The 22,106-nt window shown below is 47.7% G+C and overlaps 2 protein-coding genes across 2 annotated transcripts; both read right to left on the bottom strand.

Annotated features, from left to right (window-relative positions):
• Positions 1–11,608: 11,608 nt before the first annotated feature.
• Positions 11,609–12,544, bottom strand: LOC147001429 (olfactory receptor 4D2-like). Its single transcript, XM_085829246.1, has one exon. It carries the CDS (start codon positions 12,542–12,544, stop codon positions 11,609–11,611), a length of 936 nt encoding a protein of 311 aa, XP_085685372.1.
• Positions 12,545–15,552: 3,008 nt separating this feature from the next.
• Positions 15,553–16,488, bottom strand: LOC147001428 (olfactory receptor 4D2-like). The gene has a single exon (XM_085829245.1). The coding sequence runs from the start codon at positions 16,486–16,488 to the stop codon at positions 15,553–15,555; it is 936 nt and encodes a 311-aa protein (XP_085685371.1).
• Between the last annotated feature and the right edge of the window lie 5,618 nt (positions 16,489–22,106).

Below are 22,106 nucleotides of genomic sequence, written 5' to 3'. Positions count from 1 at the left end.
CTGTGGAAAGCAAGTTCTGGGGATGTTGCTAAAGCTGCCCCTTGGGTCAGGACTAGTGGGTAAAGCTCATTCAGGAGACTGAAGAAGTATGGCTTGTCACATGGCTCTCCTAACCCCTGGGGCCATGTGCTCCCTTCATCTTACACTCAGCTGCTCTCCTACGGGACCCTGTCCAGAGCACCAACCATGCTAATCTTCAGTTTATGATCCTCTCCCTTTGATGAATGCCACCCCCTTTGCCCAGCTCCCTCTAGGATGCCACGTTTGACCCCCTCTCAAGTCAAGCTGGGACCTAAATCCTGCACTCAGCACCAAGGAGCCCCCTGAGAGCAGCTCAAAGAAGTCCTCAAGAACTCCTGATAGAATCCCATCATCCTATGAGGTAAGTGCTGGGCCCAAAGGCCTTCTCCTGCACAGTGGAGGTTTCCCTAGCTCCTGGTAGAACATGTGACACACTACCACAGTGCCTGGCAAGCAGGGCACCAAAGAAGCCTCATCATTCTATCTTATTGTTACTTCTTTGTCACCTTTACAAGGGGCTGTCCCCTCAGGCAGCCATAGGGATATCCCCTCAGGCAGCCATGGGGCTGTCCCCTCAGGCAGCCATTGGCTTCAGCTCGGAGGCAGGAGCGAAGAATGCAAAAGCGTCTTTGGATCCTTCAGGGCTAGATCTCTAAAAGGGAGGCCTCTAAAATAAAGGCATTGGCTCCTAGTTCTGGGGCTGAGGCCACTGGGACCTGATGAAGATGGAGCCCTGATGAAGTGGGTGCCCTCCAGCCTCGGCACCCACTGTGGCCTTCACTGTGACAGGTCTGACAGACAGGCAGGGTCCGCACATGCTCATGGTAGTCAGCTCTGACATTGACTTTCTTCTTAGTTGTCGTGATCAGAGGGACCAGGGGAGGAGTGTGGGCAAAGGCCATGGGTTCGCAGGCTTCCCCATGGGTCTTTTCTCTCAGCAACTCATAGGGGAGATTTTCCTTGTAGCTAGTTTTGTCCGGTAGCAACTAAGTGTGTCTGACACTAGGGCCTCCTTCAGTATCTTCCTCTACCCATTAAAATAATTTTGAATGATACTCGTTAAATGAAACAAATAGTAATGGCCAGAAATGTGAGATTTTCTTTTATTGATCTTAATGTATATAATTATGTCAGTAAAATATATATGTATATGTGTATGTATATATATATAGTGTATGTATGTGTGTATATATATAAATATGTGTATATATATATGTATATATATAATACATAATATATATTAGCTGAAAGATTGAAGTTCAAGGTCTGCCTCAGCTACACAGGAAGTTAGAGATCAGTCTAAAATGCATGAGACTCTGGAAATAAACAAATACATGCATGCATGCAAACATACTAACTATATAAAAGGAAAAGTATAATGGCTTAATGTTTTTAACTTAAGGGGGAATATCCACATGTTGTTAGATTTTTGTTGTTGGTGGTGGTGGTGGTTGGTTGGTTTAGGTGTTTGGAAAAGAACCTCATGAAGTCCAGGCTGGCTTGAAGCTCTTCCTCCTCCTTCCCCCTCCCCAGGGCTGAGATTACAGATGTGAGATAACACACACACCTGGCTTATTTTAGCAGTTTTAGTATTCAACATACGGTTAAGCACTAAATTTCTTCTTTAGTTTTAGAGTCAGCAGTTCCACCAGGTGCGGCGGCACACCGCTGCCATCCCAGCACGTGGGAGACTGATGCAGTTAGAGATCGCCCTGAGCTACACAGCAGGGGCGTCCCAAAAACAGACAAACGGGCGTTTAAAGGGAAGAAGCAGCTCAATCTCGAAGGCGTAAAAACCCGTAAAACCATTTCTCGTGTGAAGTCAGTTGTACAGGAAGACACTGTTTCCAGGGCTGGGGAGATGGCTCAGTGGCTTAGAGTACGTGCTGTTCTTCCAGAGGACCCGGGTTCTGTTCCCAGCACCTACATTCAACAGCTCCCAGGCCTGTAACTCCAGCTCCAGGGGGTCCAATGCCCTTCTCTGGATTCCCAGGGCGCCTGCACTCATATGCACACACCTACACACAGATATGTGTATATCTACAAGAAGTTAAAACTTAATAAAAATATATCTTTTTTAAAGATACAGTTTTCACACACTCTTTTAAACTTGAATATTATATTAATTAAAATGCCAGCCTTCACATAGAACAACAGAATTAAAAGGAAATCAGATTCTATTTCTTTCAACTTTATAAGTACTGTGCTATCATTTATATCTACTATTTTTTGTTTTGTTTGAGACAGAGTTTCACATAGTCTAGGCTAGCTTCAAACTTGCTATGCAGCCAAAGATGACCTTGAACTTTGGCTTCTCCTAACCACTCCTACCCAGTGCTGGGGTTACAGGCATATTCCACCCCACCCACACCCCCAGTTCATGTGGTGCCAGGGATTGCCAGGACCTTGTGTATGCTAAGCAAGCACTCTTTCAGCAGAGCTACATCCCCAGGCAAGTGAAATGTGTAAATACAATCATGCACAGCTTTGTCCTTACTTTTGAAGTAAACGCACACAGCAGAGGCAGCCATTGTATAACTGGGAATTTCCTAAATTAACTACAGTTCTTATGCGCAATAAAAAAAAAAAACCACTGACTTGAACTCAGGGGGTTTATTAAAGTTAAACAGTATCGGCAGCAATCACTTAGCATATAGAGCGGCACAAGCTGTACTTGGGGAGGAGAATTTTATTGCAGAGATTGTTTAGAGTAACAATGGCAGAGTGGACCTCAAGAGCCACCTGACCCTGTTTAATGACTCCCTGGGGTAATGACTCTAAGGGGTTCACGGAACTCCTTAGCTTTTGTGCTTTCTACTCCCTCCACAACCCACCGTTCCATGTATTTTGAGTCAACGGAGAAAGAGAGGAGGGAATCGCTGGGCTCTGAGCACCCAGGGAGGGGAAGGGGCTGGGTGCACAGTGACCTGGTCTATTGAGCAGCAGGGACCCCAATGCTTCCACACCCCCTCAGGCTCACAGCTTCTCTTTAGCCTCCACTATCGTTCCTCCCCACCACCCACCATACCCCAGCCTTAATGGATGTGCCCTTCCCCCACTTCTAGATCCATCCGCACGCCCTGGTTCCAGAATAACTCCACTCATTTTACCCTAACCTCGGCCAGAAGGCCTTCCGTTGGCGACTTCCTGCTTGCCCCCAAACACATCTCTGATGTCCCTCTTTGATCTATGGGGCACCCCACAGTGATGTTTCACAGCACATATTGAACTTTAATGAAGGAATGACGTCACCACGTCCATTCATCTTCTGGATGCGTGGGAGAAGAGACTCCATACTTGATCTCCATGGTGTGTAGTCAACACCCAGCAGAGGCCTGGGGCCAGGTCTCAGAAGAGAGCGAGTAGCTTTCTTGCTTAACCCCCTAAGTCCACCCTAACAAGAAAAAACAAATCCCCTCCCTGACCTAGTTGGGATTTCTCCAGTTCTCTTCCTTCTCCAGGGGCCAGTTAGGCTACAGATCCAGGGTGGAGGGCAGAGCCTGAGCCAGCAGAAAAAAAGAGAGGGTGCGCAGACCACTAAGTAGGAGCCGGAGGGATACCCTCTGGGTTGGGTGTTAGGGAAGCTGCCTGTCTATGAGCTGATGTGAGAGCTCTTCCCTTAGCAAGTGAGCCGGGAACCTGTTTCTGAGGTAGATAAATTTCCTTCCAGGAATGACTAGGCCATAGGCTTGGGGATCTCACAGGCAAGCCCTTCCTCCTATAGGGAAATGGCCGAAATAAAAACAATGAGGCGGGGCCACTCAGGACCTGTGAGGGGGACTGTACTTAGGGCTGGGATGATTCTCTAGGCTGCGTTCCATGCCCAGCACTGAGGAGAAAGAAGAGGAAGGGGGTGAGGAAGAGATTATTATTTGGGGGTGACAAGGCTTCTAAGAGTGCTTGGGATGTGGAGCCCTGACCATTCAGCCCCTCAGTTGCTTGCTTGGGCTGCCTGCTTCCCTCCCTCCATCTCAGGCAGTGAGACTATGGGGCCATGGAGGAGTTGGTCCCCTGAGCCGAAAAAATCAGCATCCAGTCTCTCCTGTTGTCTCATTCTGACCTCCTCCCCGCCCCCCACCACCCCCCAGCAGCTCCTCCTAAAGAAAGAGGCACATGGGCGAGGAGGGCCACACAACCCTGGCTCCTGCCTCACCTGCAGGGTAAACCTATTCCAGTGCTTCCTACGCACACTGGGCTTTCAGCTTCATAGCAAAGTCTACCGTCTTTCAGACAGACACAAGTTGCAAGCCCTGAAGGCTCTTTGTGTCAGCCTGGCTGACTCCCACTGAGTTCCTAGGTCTTACTCATCCACAGGGAATCCTTCCAAGACTCGGCAGGCTTAGGCCCTCTGGTTCTTAGTCTCACAGTTTCTTTCCAACCTTCATCATGTGCTAATGAATTCAATATGCTCCTCAAGTTCCACACAGAAAAGGCGTTTGCTCACAGCCTGGTAGGATTTGTGGAGCAGATGTGTTTGCTGTGACCTTGCCTGCCATTGCTGTTGGGTCAGGAGATGGATTTGTGCCCGTACATGTCAGGACCCAGTACCTATGGTAAAGGCCATCCCTGGACCAGCCTTGCTGTGGGTCACTGGATGCTGTGGCAGACCAGGCCATGGACCATGAGGACAGCTTCCTTCTCAGGACTCTTAATCGACAGCACTGGAAGACCTCTCCCGCCTCCCCCCCCCCCCCCGGGCAGTCTGAAACCTCATCCTTCTGCAATCACTTTCACAAGAACTGTCTACCCGCCATGGTGGAACTGCTGGCCACAGGCCTGATCGGATCTCTTTATCTGCTCTGCTCCAACTGTCCCATTAAGACAGGGGACACAGCAAGGCTCAGGCTTGGCAGACTCACCCTTGCTCCCAGGGGTTCTTTGGAAAAGGGGTCATTTGTCCTGGTGTCACTTTGAGAACACTGATATGTGCATGGAAAGGGAGCTTGCCTAAACCTTAGTGGCAGCACACTGTGCCAGAGGCTGGTGTGTGTGTGTCTCTTTGTGTGTGTGCCACTGTGTGTGTATGACAGTGTGTGTGTGTGCCACTGTGCGTGTATGATGGTGTGTTTGTGTGTGAGTGTGTCACTGTGTGTTTCTGTGTGTGTCTCTCTGTGTGCCTGTATGTCTGTGACTGTGTGTCTGTGTGTGTCTGTGTGTGTGTTTGTATGTGTCTCTGAGTGTCTATATGTCTGTGTCTGTGTGTGTGTGTTTATATGTGTCTGTGTGTCTGCATCTGGGTGTGTGTTTGACTATGTATGTGTCTGTATATATGTATCTGTCTGCATCTCTCTCTCTCTCTGTCTGTGTGTGTGTGTGTGTGTGTGTGTTGTTTCTGAAAAAGATAGCTCTGAGTTCCCCACCTTTACTCATCAAGTCTGACAGTGCAGCTTGGGGCTCTGGAGAGCTGGCCGGAAGTCCAGCACTACTCCCACTTCTGTCATGGCTTGACCCACCTGTGTGGCTTTGAGCAAGAACTTGACCTCTATGAACTGCTAATCAAGTCAGCAAAAGGCAGGAAGGGTCAGTCCTAACTCTGCAGCTGGTCTGGAGAGACGGATTCCCTACACAGCCTCCTGGATGAGGATTGTGTAGGCTGGCTGTTCAGCTTGTGGAGAAAGAAGGCCCCCAGAGTAGGGGTTGATGGGAATCTGAGAGGGAAGCCTGCGTCCTCCTCAGCTCCCCTGGGCTCACACGTGTTTAATAAAGGACCAGCATAGGGTGAGGGAGAGCTTGCTGCTTGAACAGGAGGACCCAAGTTTGATCCCTGGAAACCACCTGCGAAGCCAGGCCTGGAGGTCTGGATAGAGGAATCCTAAGCTAAGAGCACTTGCTGCTCACACAAAGCCAAAGTCAGAGTTAGGAAGCACAGAAACACCTGTAATGCTAACTCCAGGCGATCTGATGCCCTCTGTAGGTACCGAACACACACGATGCACATGCGTGTGTGCAGGCCCTCACTTAAAAAAAAAAAAATCCCTGGCTGTCCCAGAACTTACCACATAGAACTTACAGAAATCTACCTCTGCCTCATAAGTGCTGGGATTGAAAATGTGTCCCACCATGCCTAGCTGCCCTGGCTGTCCTGGAACTCGGAGATCTGCCTGCTTCTGTCTCCCAAGTGCTGAGATTAAAAGTGTGTGCCACTATTGCCCAGCCCACATTTTTTTTTTTAATTTTTAATTTTTTTTTTAAGCCAGGCAAGGCAGCACCCTTGTGTTGGGGAGGGAGAGGCTGGAGTATCCCTGAGGTACAATGGCCACTGAACCTAATCAGCAAGTCTCAAGTCCTAAGGAAAGCGCTTGGCTTGTCTCAAAAACAAAGAGAGAGAGCTCCTAAGCATCCTAAGCTCCTAGGGCAATTCACAACCTCCTGTAACTCCAACTCCGGGAGCTCTTGCACCCTCTACTGGCCTTAATAGGTACTGCACACATGCACAAACAGATTCACAATTTAAAAATAATTAAAAAAAAAAAAAAAGATTTAAAGCAAGATTGACCATGTCTAAGTAAAAATGTCCAGGGTTGACATCTGGCCTCCATACATATACACACACACACACCACACATGCATACTCATACATGCCAGTGCACACATACAACCAACACAGTTCCTCGATAAGAAAAGGCCTCCCCCCAGGGGGGAGTGGGAAAGAAGGGGAACCTATCTGGTATTGGGTGAGGGAAAAGGACTGAAGCCCTAAGGGCCAGCAGAAAGAATGGAAACAGGCAACCTCAGGAGATAGGAGGTTGGGGGAATCCTCCAGAAAGCACCAGAAACCTGGGTGGTGAGAGACTCTCAGGACTCAAAGGAAGGGACCTTAGATGAACTGCAGGACAGTAGAAGAGGGAAATTACAGAGCCCACCTGCAGCAGGAAGACAGCACATCAAGTGAGGGAAGGGGCTGCCATCCCACAGTCAAACCTCTGAAGAACTGCAGGGATGGAAATGGAGAGGAGTCTGAGGAAAAGAAGGTCCAGCGACAGGTCCAAAGTGAGATCCAGCTCAAGGGGAGGCTCCAAGGCCTGACACTATCACTGAGGCTTTAGAGCGCTTACAAAAAGGGACCTGTCATGACCGTACTCTGGAAGCCCCAACAAGCGCTGAAAGAGTCAGATGCAGATATTTGCACCCAACCAATGGACAGAAGCTGCTGACCCCTGTGGTTGAATTAGGGAAGGCTGAAAGAAGCTGAGGAGAAGGGTGATCCTATAGGAAGACCAGCAGTCTCAATTAACCTGGATCCCTGAGATCTCTCAAACATTGGACCATCAAACAGGCAGCATACACCAACTGATATAAGGCCCCCATCACACATACAGTAGAGGACTTCCAGGTCTGTGTTCATTCAGAGATGACACACCTAACCCTCAAGAGACTGGAGGCTGCAGGGAGTTTAGAGGTCAGGTGGGGCGGAGGTAGGGACATCCACATGGAGACAGGGGTGTGGGGAGGAGGTATGGGATATGGAACAGTTGGAGGGTGGATGGGGGGAATAAAATATGGAGTGTAAAAAATTAATTAAATAATAAAAATAATAAAATAAAATAGAAAAGAAGAAAAAGGCCCACAGTTGTGCGTTTTTGCATGTTAGCAATTCAAAACACATAAAATCATGAATGTCGGAGTCAGAGTGTAAAGTTAGCAGTTTAATCAGGAGAGGATATGGGGATTGCAAACCAGCCTGCATTTTGCTCTCCAGGTGGTATTCTCTGGTCTCTCTGAGTTACATCAGTCCCATAGAGGCGGAACCTTTGTCTAATTTCCACGAAGCCTTCAAACATATCCGACCACCACACTGAGTGACAAAATCAAAATTTAAAGGTATTTGGCGTCTGCTGAGAGGCATGGAGTGGTGTTTAGCCTAATACATAAAGTCCCCCCACAACCTTTCAGAGATAATCCCAGCTCTGTGTCAAATCATATCATCTGAGAATCTAGAGAACAGGCAGTGTCCAGAGAAGTCATGTTGCAGCCACCTCCTGGTCTTCGGAGCTTCTTTGTCAGCCCGATGGAGGGATGTACCAACTTCCTTTTTCCACCTTCCTACACCAACCCAGGCAGCGGATGCTGCAAAGACAGAGGAAGCCAAGTGAGAGCAGACCCCTCCCCACACTCACCCCGAGACACCTGGACCACCCAATTCTTATTTCTCTTCTGACTTTCTCAGTTCTCTTAGTATCATGCATTACACATGCTCTGTAGTAGACCACTCTGATACACACACACACACACACACACACACACACACACGGGTGAGTTCTGAAGAGACATAGCAGGTGCATACATTAGCCAGGCAATATTTTATCTGACATCATTGAGGATTGCCAGGGTGTGGTGACAAGGAAGCACCTTGTAATTTTATTATTGCTTATGAATTCTCTAGAGAAAATGACTCCCCTATGACTTGCATGGGACATCCTGGCCTGCCTATGTTGTGTCCTACATCTGTCAGGAGCACATCCAGGGCAGGAATCCTTGTCTTTGACTGCCCTGGTGTCCTCCTTCCTCGAAGGGTGCCATTGGATGCTCCTCTTGCTGCCTTCAGGGCAGGCAGTATAGAAAGGATCCCCCGCATTTGTCTCTGCCTTCTTCCCAGCTCTCTCAGCTCTTGCTCTGGATGCCTACTGGGTATTCTGGCATGGATGCCACCACAAGTATCCCCTTGGGGTACCTCGGTTCTTGAGACTCCTGACCAAGGGTAGAATAGTTTCTCTTCCTTGTATTTGCCAAAACAGAACCAGGAACTCCCCTATGAACCCACAGTAAAAAATTAAAACAGAACTGAATGAGTGCATCACAGACACTCAAACACTTGCTCAGTGAACGGGCACGACACATGAGCATCAGGCACAACTAAAGAAGAAAGGATTGTGTGGTGCCATTAAAGGGATGCTATTCTTATTGCTTGTGTGGTAGACCATATTGAAGGTATCAGCAACATCCATCGTCACTCTCTTGGAACAACCCCCACCCACAACCCTTGCTGAAGGGGAACAGTACAATGATACTTACGTTCAATAGCCCCCTCCCCAGCCACTGGGGACATGTGGCCCTACCTCACTGTACTGGATAGCTTTATTTCAATATGACACAAGCTATAGTCATCTGAGAGGAGGGACCCTCAATTGAGAAAATGCCTCCATACAATTGGACTGAAGAAAAACCTGTAGGGCATTCTTTAAATTAGTGATTGATGGGGAAAGGCCCAATCCATTGTGAGTGGGGCCACTGCTGGGCTGGTGGTCCTGGGTTTTCTATAAGAAAGCAGGACGAGCAAGCCATGGGGAGCAAGTTAGTAAGCAGCACCCCTCCATGGCCTCTGCATCAGCTCCCTCCTCCAGGTTCCTGTCCTGCTTAACTTTCTGTCCTGACTTCCTTCAGTGATGGACCAGAGACATGGAGGTGTAAGTCAAATAAACCTTATACCCCCTAAGTTGTTGTGGTTATGTTGTTTCATCAAAGCAATAGTCACCCTAACTAAGACACCTACCTAATCAAATCATCTTCATAGATGTCATTAGAAGCCTGATAGACTGAGCTAGGCAGCTACAGGAAGTAAAAAAAAAAAAATCAAGTCTCAGTTTGGAACAATGGTCCCCATTTTTGCCCTTATGTGGACAGTTCCACAGGCAAGAGAAGGTGAGGTGAGAGGAAGAGACTCTTTCCTTATGGCTTCTTGCTCCCAAGGGAGACTCTCTTACATCTAGGAGATCTTCTGTCCTTGTTTATTTTTGTGGCATTTGTCTGTGGACATGTTTGTACATGTTCTTATGAATGTATGCTAATATAAATGGATGTGTGTGCATAAGGAGGCCAGAATTCAATGCTGGGACTTCCTCAATCACTCTTCACATTATTTTTTAGGACAAGTCTCTCAGCAAACCTGGAAAATAGCAATTTGGCTAGACCGGCCAGCCAGCAAGGCTCAGAGGTCTCCCTGTCTCTGCCTCTCCATCATTAGGTTTACAGATGCATGCCGCCATACCAGGCTTTTGTACAAGGGCTCTAGGGTTGAACTCGATTCTTTGATAGATTGAACCTTCTCCCTAGCCCAAAGATGTACAAACAACAACAATGACAAACCCTTAATTTGAACTTGTGTGGGATACAGCCTCCCTTGCAATGTAAACCATAACCTACTCTCTTTAACCTGACACCTTTCACATTTGTAATGAAGAAAAGAGAATAGGTGTAGCAGAGGAAAACTTACCAGTGAATAGGAAAATGAATAGCCCTAGCTGGCTATAAAGACTGAACTTACAGCAACTGATGAAGGAAAAGGGAGAGAGGAGGAAGATGAGCTAGAAAGAGATCAATGAACCGAGAGTCAATAAAATACTACACAGTATCTTCTACGAATCAAAATATGGCACCAAAACCCAAATTCAAATGTATAAAAGTGAATGATGGGGGAAACGAATTGTTGACTAAGTTAATGGGCATTCTGATCCAATTTGCGAGGAATTGTTGCTTCTGAAAATAGGGGTGGACCGGGAACAGCAGCCAATAGCCAGACTCCTATCAACCCCACTGATTACGGGTTTCACACCTTGGGTGTGGTGGACAGCCACCCTCACTGTCCCCACTAACACACACACACATCACAGAGGTTTTCTGGCCACTTCAGTGCACAACTCAACTGACAGAAGAAATATGTTTGTGTCGAGAGTGATGATCAGTAACTCTTCCCACATTCTGTGTCCTCCACAGCATCCTCTAGCGCCCTGTTTAGATCTTGACAGATGTGTAACATTGTCGAGATCATTGGTTTAAGCCAGTTTGGTGAAGCCAAGACCTGAGAGTTGAGGTAGGACATCTGTGGTCAGCAATTTGATGTGAAAGATCAGAGCTCCTGTACAGGAATAGGAGTGCAAACCATGTAGGTCCACCCCGTGCTCTGGACTCAGAACAATGGAAAATGCTTAGAAGAGAGGTGACACACAGACATAGTCTTCTGTGGGAGATGCCATCATCAAAAATGAGAAGTTTCTATCCATCAGAAGAGGGACAAAGAGGCTATGGCTGTTCATGGACAAGTAAACATGTCTAGTGCTAAAATACTTTTCACAAACTTTAACCACAAAGAGAACTCTTCCTTTTTGCCTACAGAGCCAAGTTACTGAGTCCCTGGGACTAAAGCAAATTAAAGGAGAAGAGGGTTGTGTTGGCTCACAGCTGCAAGAAATAGTCTATCCTGAGGAAGGCATGGTGGGTGAAGCAACTTGGTCCTTAATGTCAGGAGTGAGGGGTGGTGGGAACAAAGTACCTGGTTACAATGTATTGGTGCATTGAGACTTTGAGAATGCTGGAAGTGGGGGCTAAGATATAGTATCCAAGGCCTGTACCAATAACCCATGTCAGAGAGCTGGGTCCCAGACCCCAAAGGTTCTACAACCTCCCAAAATAGTTACGCCAGTTAGCAAATAGTTGAGTTTATGTAAAACAGTTTAGACTCTATCCATAACAGTTACTAGATTACAGAACAGGTCCTTTACAAAGACAGGCTGTGAAAACCTGCTTAAGCTATGAGAAGTAAGAATGTATACTTCTAAAAAGGACAAACCACAGGAAAGTACGTTACCCATAGTCACTCTTTTCTACAAACTAGCAGATGCATCCCTAGTCTCTTCAATGCTGCCTGCATCTCCTGGTTCCTGAGAGTGTAGATCATGGGGTTGAGCATGGGGGTCATGACCGTGTGGCTGATGGACACAGCCTTGTCCATGGTGAAGGGGGTGAAGGGCCGGGCATACAGATAAATGCTTGGAATGAAGATCATAGACACCACGATGATGTGGGTGGTGCAGGTGGATGCCACCTTCCTCCTTGCCTCCCCTGAGTGAGACCTCAGCATCACCAGGATGACCAAGTAGGAGATGAGAAGGAGAAAGAACCAGATGACATCCAGCATCCCACTGTTGGAGATCATGAGGAACTCCAGGAGGGAGGTGTCCGTGCAGGCAAGTCTCAACACTTGGGGGACATCACAGTAGAAGTTATCCAGGACATTGGGGCCACAGAATGGCAACGGGAGCATCAGAGACAGCTGGACAATCGAGTGGACAAATCCCACAATCCATGCAGTCACCACCAGTACCACACAGTGTTGAGTGTTCATGATGGTGACATAGTGGAGAGGCCGGGAGATAGCCACCAGGCGGTCATAGGCCATCACTGAGAGGAAGAAGACCATGGCCCCTCCAAGGAAGTGGAAGAAGAAGACCTGTGCCATGCAGCCTCGGTAGGAGATGGTCTTCTTCTCAGAGAGGAAGTCCACCAGCATCTTGGGGGCAGTGACTGAGGAGAAGCAGAGGTCTAAGACAGCCAGGTTGCGGAGCAGGAAGTACATAGGTGTGTGGAGCCTGGCGTCTGAGGAGACTGTGACTATGATGAGGAGGTTTCCCACCACGGTCGTGCTGTAGACACACAAGAACACCAGAAACAGGAAGACCTGAAGCTCCCAGATCTCTGAGAACCCCAGGAAGACAAACTCTGACACCCACGTGAGGTTCCCTGGTTCCATGGTGTCTTCTGCATGAACCTAAAGGAAAATGGCTGACTGATCCACGTGCATGAGGTAACTCTGCCCTGTAAGCATGCGGGGCTCAGACTGAGTTGTTCCATATGATGGACATCATTATGCGAAGACTGTGGTACCACCTACCTCGTCTCTGAAGAGGTGACAAGTAAGTTCTGGAATACACATTGACGAATTATCTTATAGCTGTCCAGAAGGATATACAACTTACCTTCCCAAGATCCGCACAGTGATGAGAAGACAGAGTGAGACACTCTAGAATGAACTTCAAGTGTTCTTTTGGGTTGTTTGTTTCTTTGTTTTGTTTTGTTTTCCCAGAGTTAACCAGGAATGACTAACTTATTTCTTTGGAATTTCAGTTCCGACATGTGAAGCTGGAAATGGAAAAGGCTTTCTTTCCTGGGTTTCTGTTGGAGTGAGTGGAACAACACATTTGAAATTCCTACAAGCAGTGCTGGAATAAGCAGTCACCCTCAGTGAGGCCTCAGTCTGTCCCAGTGTAGATGTGTCTCCCCTTTCCAGCCGGTAGATTTTTGTGCTATGTTCACACAGCATTCGATATTATCAGACTTCTCTGTCTATGTCTTTACAGTACAAGCCATAAGGTCCTGGGAACATGGATCTAGTTCTTAAAATTGATTTGTTCCTAGCAGTGGGCCTCTTGGTAATAGGCAATGTTTATTAAGGATCTGCTGTTGCTTACAGGGTGGGTAAATAATTATAGGACATTTGGGTCCTTGTAGGGGAGCCTCTGCACACAGCTGAGTATGGTATGGAGTTGCTTCCCACTCCCTAAGACAGGAGCCTCTTGCTTAGTGAGGCTCCACAGGACGTGCGTAGACCACCGTGAGACAGAGATGGAGAGGTCCAAACAAGTAAGCTGAGAGATGCTGAGGGTTGCCGAAGGGACACTTGAAGCACTTTTGAAAGGACAGCACTTTTACAAAAGCTGAGAAAAGGGGAGGAGTTGGATACAAGGAAACGGGAAGAGATGAAGTAAAGGAAGATTACGAGGAAGAGAAACATGATACACAGACACCAAGAGGAAGAGTGGAAAGTGGGGAAAGGGCCCGCAGGGATGGATGCCGTTAGTCTGGGGTGGAGAGGCAGAGTGAGGGGTGCGGGTGCTCAACTCCCCTGTCCATGCTGACTCTTTCCAGCCTCTCTTCTCTGGTCCACTGCAGTCTGTTAGCTACAGAGGCCATTATCCTCTCATCCCCCACATCCTTGTGTTCCCCCCCACACACACCCTTTCTTCTCACAGCTGCCTTCTGAATGAGTGAGACCTTCGTGAATGTGGATCTGACTGTTCTCAGTGTCTGTCTAGTGCCCATGGCTTAAACCTTCACCTCCTAGCAGCTACCTGCAATGCTCTGTGCATAGAGCTGCTACAGAAAAGCATGTGCACACACATGCATGCTGCTCCCTGTCTGAATGTCTTATGAGGCTATAAATGTCACCTCCATTTACCTTTGCAGTCATGTCACTAAGGACATATTTGCTATCTAAAGGATGGACGGTTTCCATGTGGTCATTTCCATATCTTTGCTAGTAACTCCTGGTGTGTGTGTGTATGTGTGTATGTGTGTTGTGTTTGTTTGTTTTTAAAAAATACCCATGTGAGAGAATAAATTCTTCATCTCTGCGTTCCAAAGACCCCACTTTAAAAACACCCGGCCATGGCACTTTGAATTTTCTCTGTGTCCCTACCAACTACATTTTAAATTCTTTAACGCTGAACCTAGCAGCAACCAAAGTAACTTAGAAGTTGTTTCAATAACGTTAGCGAACTTCATGAATGAATTAGCCATTAATAATGTAAGCTGGCTGTATGTGGCTGTATAGAGAATTCTGTATTGGTTTTTCCTGGAAAGATGGGTACTTTTCTGCTCCCTCCTCTGAATCCTAGGGTTAGTTCTATGCTCAGATGTCTTCACCTGGCCACCCACTGTTAGCATCATCCACTCCTGCTGTGCCTGCGGTCCCTGCTGTGCCTGTGGTCTCTACATGGATTCTCCTCAAGTGTATGCCACTTACTCACTCCCGCCTACTAGGCAACATTTGCACGGTCCTTCCGACGACTGACCTGTGTTCAGGAGGCAAACCCCTTCCTCTCACCTTGCCTCAGCTCAGCATGGGACTTCATGGCTTACATCTTCTTGGAAGTCCTTTGCCATGGCTCCGGGTTTCCAGTCCTTGGGCATCCCTCAAGTGTGCTACATGGGTGAGATCCTAGAGGAACACGGACTATCCCAGGGGGAGACCTATTGGACGGGGCTCAGGAGGCCGAGCTGGGCTCATTCCTACTGAGGCCTGTGCAGCAATATGGGACTTATTAAAAAAAACAAAAAAGTTTCTCTATGTCTCAAAGTGTATGCTCTCTGGGGGATCTGCCTTGGGGTGCCCAACGCATCAAAAGCATTGAGAATTTTGGAGACTTTTTGTCATGTATGATTTTTGACCAGCTCCTTTGTCTATTGAAGGACAAGGGGGTCTTCAGCAGAAGGAAACTCTCTGGGAGTTTGAGAATATGAGTCTTAGCCTAGTAATCCTTAACCTTGAAAGAATTGCTTCCACACTCTAAATTTCTTACTGTAAACTGTTTAATATTTTATTTTTAATTTAATCATATATTTTATCATTTATGTTTCTGTCTGTGCACACACACACACACACACACACACACACACACCATCATGTGCATACAGAGGTTGAGGACAACTTCCAAGGGTCAGCCCTCTTCTGTCACGTGGGATGTCAGGCTTTGCAGCAACTGTCTTTACCTGATAAGCCATTTCATTGGCCCAAAACGAATGTAATAGTACAGCCACTGTCATGTTTATATGAAGGAATATAACAAAGAGTGAGGGGCGTTGTTGAGAAATACTTGGGCATTCTGATTTATTGTAGGTAAGAAGGGCCTTCCTTCGCTGTTCACTTGGGATAACACAAGCTTAGAGACATTTCAGATGTAAAGTCACCCTATTTAAATCTCACTCCCTGTTGCAAATTGCTAAGCGCTTTGCTAGTCTCTTCATGGCTGCCTGCATCTCCTGATTCCTGAGAGTGTAGATCATGGGGTTGAGCATGGGGGTCATGACTGTGTGGCTGATGGACACAGCCTTGTCCATGGTGAAGGGGGTGAAGGGCCGGGCATACAGGTAAATGCTTGGAATGAAGATCATAGACACCACAATGATGTGGGTGGTGCAGGTGGACGCCGCCTTCCTCCTTGCCTCCCCTGAGTGAGACCTCAGCATCACCAGGATGACCAAGTAGGAGATGAGAAGGAGAAAGAACCAGATGACATCCAGCATCCCACTGTTGGAGATCATGAGGAACTCCAGGAGGGAGGTGTCCGTGCAGGCAAGTCTCAGCACTTGGGGGACATCACAGTAGAAGTTATCCAGGACATTGGGGCCACAGAATGACAACGGGAGCATCAGAGACAGCTGGACAATTGAGTGGGCAAAGCCTCCTACCCAGGCAGCCACCACCAGCCCCATACAGAGCTGGCTGTTCATGATGGTGACATAGTGGAGAGGCCGGGAGATAGCCACCAGGCGGTCATAGGCCATCACTGAGAGGAAGAAGACCATGGCCCCTCCAAGGAAGTGGAAGAAGAAGACCTGTGCCATGCAGCCTTGGTAGGAGATGGTCTTCTTCTCAGAGAGGAAGTCCACCAGCATCTTGGGGGCAGTGACTGAGGAGAAGCAGAGGTCTAAGACAGCCAGGTTGCGGAGCAGGAAGTACATAGGTGTGTGGAGCCTGGCGTCTGAGGAGACCGTGACTATGATGAGGAGGTTTCCCACCACGGTCGTGCTGTAGACACACAAGAACACCACAAACAGGAAGACCTGAAGCTCCCAGATCTCTGAGAACCCCAGGAAGACAAACTCTGACACCCACGTGATGTTCCCTGGTTCCATGGTGTCTTCTGCATGAACCTAAAGGAAATGGCTGACTGATCCACGTGCATTAAGTGACTCCCTGCCCTGTAAGCATGCGGGGCTCAGACTGAGTTGTTCCATATGATGGACATCATCACACGAAGACCATGATGCTACCTGCTGCCTTCTCTCTGAAGAATCGGGTAAACGGATATTGATATTGGCACACACGTGCAGGAGACAGTGTTTTCGTGTTGTATTTGTTTGCTTTGTTTCTTTAGACAGGGTCATGTGATGTAGCTCAGACTGTCATCAAATTCAAGATCCTCCTGCCTCAGCCTTTCTAGCACTGTGCTGACAGTGGTGTGTTCGCATGTGAAGTCCCACAGATGCCTTAAAGCCACACAGAAGAGTTTGCAACCGGCCTGTCCGAATCTGCAAGGCAGTGGGAAGACACTTAGTGAGCCTCTCTTGAGTAAATTTCAGGTTTTATTTTCCTTGAGATTTCAGCAAAAGCAGGTGACTTGTTTTATTAGGATCCCAAATGGCAGGTCAGTAAAGTGGGAACATGAACCACGAAGCTTCATTTTCTCATTTTCTGAGGGATAAATAGAAAGGCACATATAAATCCCTGTGACCATGCCTGGGAGAGTACGCATGCTCGGTAAGCATGCTGGTACGCATGCTCAGTACGCATGCTCGGTAAGCATGCTGGTGCGCATGCTCGGTGTGCTCTGAGTGCCCCAGTCTCCAGCCTCCCTTATTCCGGGCTTTACTTGTTTGTATCAGTTTTGATGCATTTAACACATCCCACCTTTAACAAACCGTTTGTGTTGCTAGTGTTTCCTCCTCAATCACTCAATCATGTGGTCCTGGGAGAACAAGGGTTTGGCTTACAAATATGTTTGTTCCCATAGAGAGTACTTAGCATGAAGCTCTTGGTGGGCGCAGGGTGAACAAATAGGTATAGGATGGAGAGTTTCTTGTTGTCTTAGGGTCACTATCGCTGTGGTGAAGCACTATGACCAAAATTAACATGGGGAGGAAAGGGTTTCCTTTCCTTCACTCAAGGTTCCATGTAACAGTTCATTATCAAATGCAGTGAGGGCAGGAACTCAAGCAGGGCAGGAACCTGGAGGTAGAAGCTGATGCAGAGGCCATGAAGGGGCGCTGCTTACTGGCTTGCTCCTAATGGCTTGCTAAGTCAGCTCTCTCCCAGGACCACCAGCCCAGGGGTGGCATCAGACAGAATGTTGGGCACTCCTCAATCACTAATTAGGAATGTGAATCGCGCTTTGGGGACCAGTTGCAGAGGTGATATACAGCGCAGGCGCACATTATACTCGTTGCAATTCTATGAATCAAAATTGTGTACGGTTAGAAAAATACTTTAGTGCCAAGCATTAACAAAGAAGAGAGCATGAATATTAGGAAGAGAAAGAAAACGAGCAAAGAAGAGAACGTGAATGAGAGAGAGCAAGAGAGCATTGACTTTTAGGCTCTGCCTCATCTGAACAGAAATTCAGGAGACTTGATTCAAATCCTTGGATTTTTTTTTTCTGTTATAGTTATGATGAAATTCTACCTTTTATGGGGGAAGGGAGTAATGTCTTGCAGTCAGATCTATGGAGACACTTCTGACTTGAGGCTCCCACTTTCCAGACAACTCTAGCTGTGTTGAGCTGACATTAAACTAGCCAGCACACTTGTCAAGTAATCGTGAGACACAGTTGGAGCCTGTCACATCCAGCTGCCTCGAACTCCTCAGCCCAGAAGCCTCTTAACTGACAAGGTTCCGTGGGACATATATACAGGCAAGAGCGAGCTGGAATTGGAGGATTTGTGAAATTAGAACTGGATAGTGACTCCCATCGGAAGAGGGCTCAGAGAGCTCTTCTGGGAGCATTCTGACTTTAGCAGACATAAAATCTAAGGCTGGAGGAAAAAGGATGTTGCTGAATAAAAGAAATGGGGATAGATGAAGTGAAGGGAGACTGCAAAAAAAGCACTGAGGTAATAGTGTGGGAAAGGAGGAAAGTAGAGTTGTTAGGGTTGAAGAGGATCTGGGAAGTGAGTGAGACAGATATGGTGCCAGAGTGAGGGTAAGTGTGCTCCCCATGCCTGTCCTGTGCTCCCCATCCGTGCCATGTCTCATGCTCCCATCCTTGCCCTGTGCTCCCTATGTCTGCCCTGCCCCATGCTCCCCACCCCTACCCTGTCTCATGCTCCCCTACTCTTTCTCCTCTTGCCTATTATAATCCATTAGCTGCTGGATACCAGCATCTACCTTCTCAGCCCTGCTTGTGTGGTCTTCCACTCCTGAGTCCTTCCACACGGCTGCCTGGGAGAACTTTCCAAATGGGGATGTGATCATGCTCCTTTCTCGTCATAAGAAAAGGAAGAATGACCATCTGATGCCCGCGACTTAAAACGCTGATTCTAAACGTGTGTATAATGTGAATCTGAAGGCAGTGGAAATGACATGTCTCCAACTGTGCATGCAGCCACTCAGTATTCCACGTCAGGCTACAAAAGTCACCTTCAAATACCACACCTTTGTGATCAATGCCCCTGTGACCCAAGAACCAACAGCTATCTAAGGGATTCATAGTTCCCACATACATCATCCCCTCAACTAAGTCTGTAGCTTTGGTAAGAACTCCTGTATCCTTAAATAACTTTCGTTAGGAATCCAACCCAGGAACACCCAGGAGCACCTCTCTCTGGCTCCTTTCCCTGCATCCCCCACAAACACTACACCTGCATCTACCCACGCTCCACTCAGACTTCCCAAGCATCTCTGGGGCCGCACTAACTATTTTTCCAACACCTGCTTAACTGGATCTCAAAGTCAGTACAGGATCTGTGACAGCAACTCTGGTTTAGTAGTTCTCAAACAACATCTGCCAGCTTCCTGGAATGGCATGGAGTGGCTTGCTCTACAGACACTGAGGAGGCTTGTGTGAAGGTTTCGCTCTTCCTCTCTGTCTTCTCAGCATCCTCCCTCCCAACAGCAGGGTCCATTGATTCTAAGCTTAGTGGTTCCACATGGAACATGAAACAACTTGTTTACACGATCACAAGACCCATGCCCGACGTACTTCCAGTCTCTCCTCACACTTCAGGCCGACTCTAGTCAAGTCTGTACCCCTCACCCATCCTTACCTACCAACAAGGTCTTTCTAACAGTTGACCTGTGTGCGGGAGAACAAAGCCCTTCCTCTCACCATACTTCAGCCCAGCACAGGACTTTATGGCTTACACCTTCTTAGAGGTCCTTTGCTATGACTTCAGCTTTCCAGTCAGTCCTTGGCCATCCCAAGTGTGTGCTGCATGTGTGGACCCTAGAGAAACAGGGAATGTCTTATGGGGAAACCTATTGGACAGGATTCAGGAGACAGAGCTGGGCTCATTACCACTGGGGCCTGAGCAGCAATGGGACTTGTTAAAAAGTTTCTGTATATCTCAAAACACATGTTCTTTGAGAGGTCATCCTTGGTGGCTCAAAATACCAGACATAATGAGGATTTTAAAAATGCTCTTGATGTAGGGTTTGCAATTTAAGATCCATAAAGACAAGAAGGTCTTCAACGGGTTGGAGAGATTGCTCAGTGGTTAAGGCAGGGTTCTGTAAAGAACCTGAGTTCAGTTCCCAGCACCCACATTAGGCAGCTCACAACCGCCTGTAACTCCAGCTCCAGAGAATGTGAGAAATCTCGTCCCTGCAGGCACCTGTACTCATACATGCATGTGCATAAACACAAACACATAATTTAAAATTAAAAAATGGTATGTTATCTAAGACAGAGTTCCCTCCAGACACAGGGGAAAGAACACAGGATTACACCTTTTAGTGGGAAGAATGTGAGCCAGTTATTGAGGCAACTCATTGAATTAAAAAAAAAAAAAAAAAAACCAAAAAAACAAACTGACCTGGTCAGCTAAGAAAAAAATACTATGTGCCACAAGCCACAGTTCTGACGACTTCTTCTTCTTCTTCTTCTTCTTCTTCTTCTTCTTCTTCTTCTTCTTCTTCTTCTTCTTCTTCTTCTTCTTCTTCTTCTTCTCCTCCTCCTCCTCCTCCTCCTCCTCCTCCTCCTCCTCCTCTCCCTCCTCCTCCTCTTCCTCTTCCTCTTCCTCTTCCTCTTCCTCTTCCTCTTCCTCTTCCTCTTCCTCTTCCTCTTCCTCTTCCTCTTCCTCTTCCTCTCCTGTTATGCCTCGACTCTGCAGGAAACTCAGGAGAGCTCAAGGACTGCAGAGTCTGATGCAAATGTTCATAAGAGTCTTTTTATTTTTGAGTCAGACTCAGATTGAAAACCTTCCCACAGAGCAGGACAGGAGTGCGACCCTGAGCTTGGAAGGCTTAGCACTTGTATACAGCATAAAGATTCGTTGGATGCTTAGGGTGATGGGGGAGGCAGGTGAGGTAAGTCATAATTCAAACAAGATACCATTTGGAAGGGTGGAATTTCTTGGCTGAGAGGGGGATTCTTCTTAACTAAGGATTATCTTTATGGGGCTATCAGAAACTAGTTTTATGGCCGGCCATAACTGTCTGTGACTCCTGATCACCTCCCTTCTATGATTTAATCCTGGGACCCTAATCTCCTTTTTCCAAGGACAGGCACCAACTGGAAGTTGGTGGACAGTGCACCTGGGTTATCAGGAAAAGTGCTAGCCTTGGCTTCAGGGAGGGTAGGGATGCTGTCATCCCTCTCACTCAAGCTGGCACCTGTAGCTCCAGCAGCCAGGGATGGGGAGGAAGCCCTGTGTTTGCTGCAGTGGGGAGCAGGGGTTGGGGAAAGCAGAACTTCTGCAGGAAAGCACAGAGGCAAACTGCCTGTGCACACTACCATGCTTGGGAGAAAGTCTGGGGTCAGGGAAGGGGAACTTCTGAGAGAAAGTGCAGAAGCAAGCCACCTATGCACTTCATTCCTCCTTCTCTTTCTCCTCCTCCTTCTTCTTTTTCTTCTCCCTCTCTCCCTCTCTCACTCTCTCCCTCCCTCCGCCCCTCTCTGTCCCTCCTTCCCTCTCTCCCCCCTCCCTCTTTGGTTTTTTAAGATGTGGTTTCTCTTCGTAGTCCTGGCTGTCCTGGAACTCACTGTGACCAGGCTAGTCTCAAACTCACAGAGAGTCATCCTCTGCCTCTGCCTCTGCCTCTGCCTCTGCCTCTGCCTCTGCCTCTGCCTCTGCCTCTGCCTCTGCCTCTGCCTCTGCCTCTGCCTCTGCCTCTGCCTCTGCCTCTGCCTCTGCCTCTGCCTCTGCCTCTGCCTCTGCCTCTGCCTCTGCCTCTGCCTCTGCCTCTGCCTCTGCCTCTGCCTCTGCCTCTGCCTCTGCCTCTGCCTCTGCCTCTCTGCCTCTCGACCTCTCAAATCCTGGAACTAAAGGCATGTGCCATTGCCATCTGGTTAAGACATACTTCTTGCTTTTTGATTGTACCTTTCTAAAGTAGCACTCTCATCTTGTTTCAGTTTTATGAGTATCACAGTCTATCAGAGTGGCATTAACATTGTACTGTATTACTCAATGTCTGGCAAGATCCTTATCTCAGTGTAATTGATCTGCTACAATGGTATACCATGGACTGAATGACTTGGAAGCAATAGCCACAAGTGGAAGAAAATAATCAGACGTCTATCTAACTCCCTGCAAAGCTC

This window comes from Mus caroli, unplaced genomic scaffold, assembly GCF_978045245.1.
Source record: "Mus caroli unplaced genomic scaffold, Mus_caroli_1 scaffold_13, whole genome shotgun sequence".
Classification (NCBI taxonomy): Eukaryota; Metazoa; Chordata; class Mammalia; order Rodentia; family Muridae; genus Mus; species Mus caroli.
The sequence above is the reverse complement of the archived record's forward strand: the minus strand, read 5'-3'. Positions and strand labels throughout refer to the sequence as shown.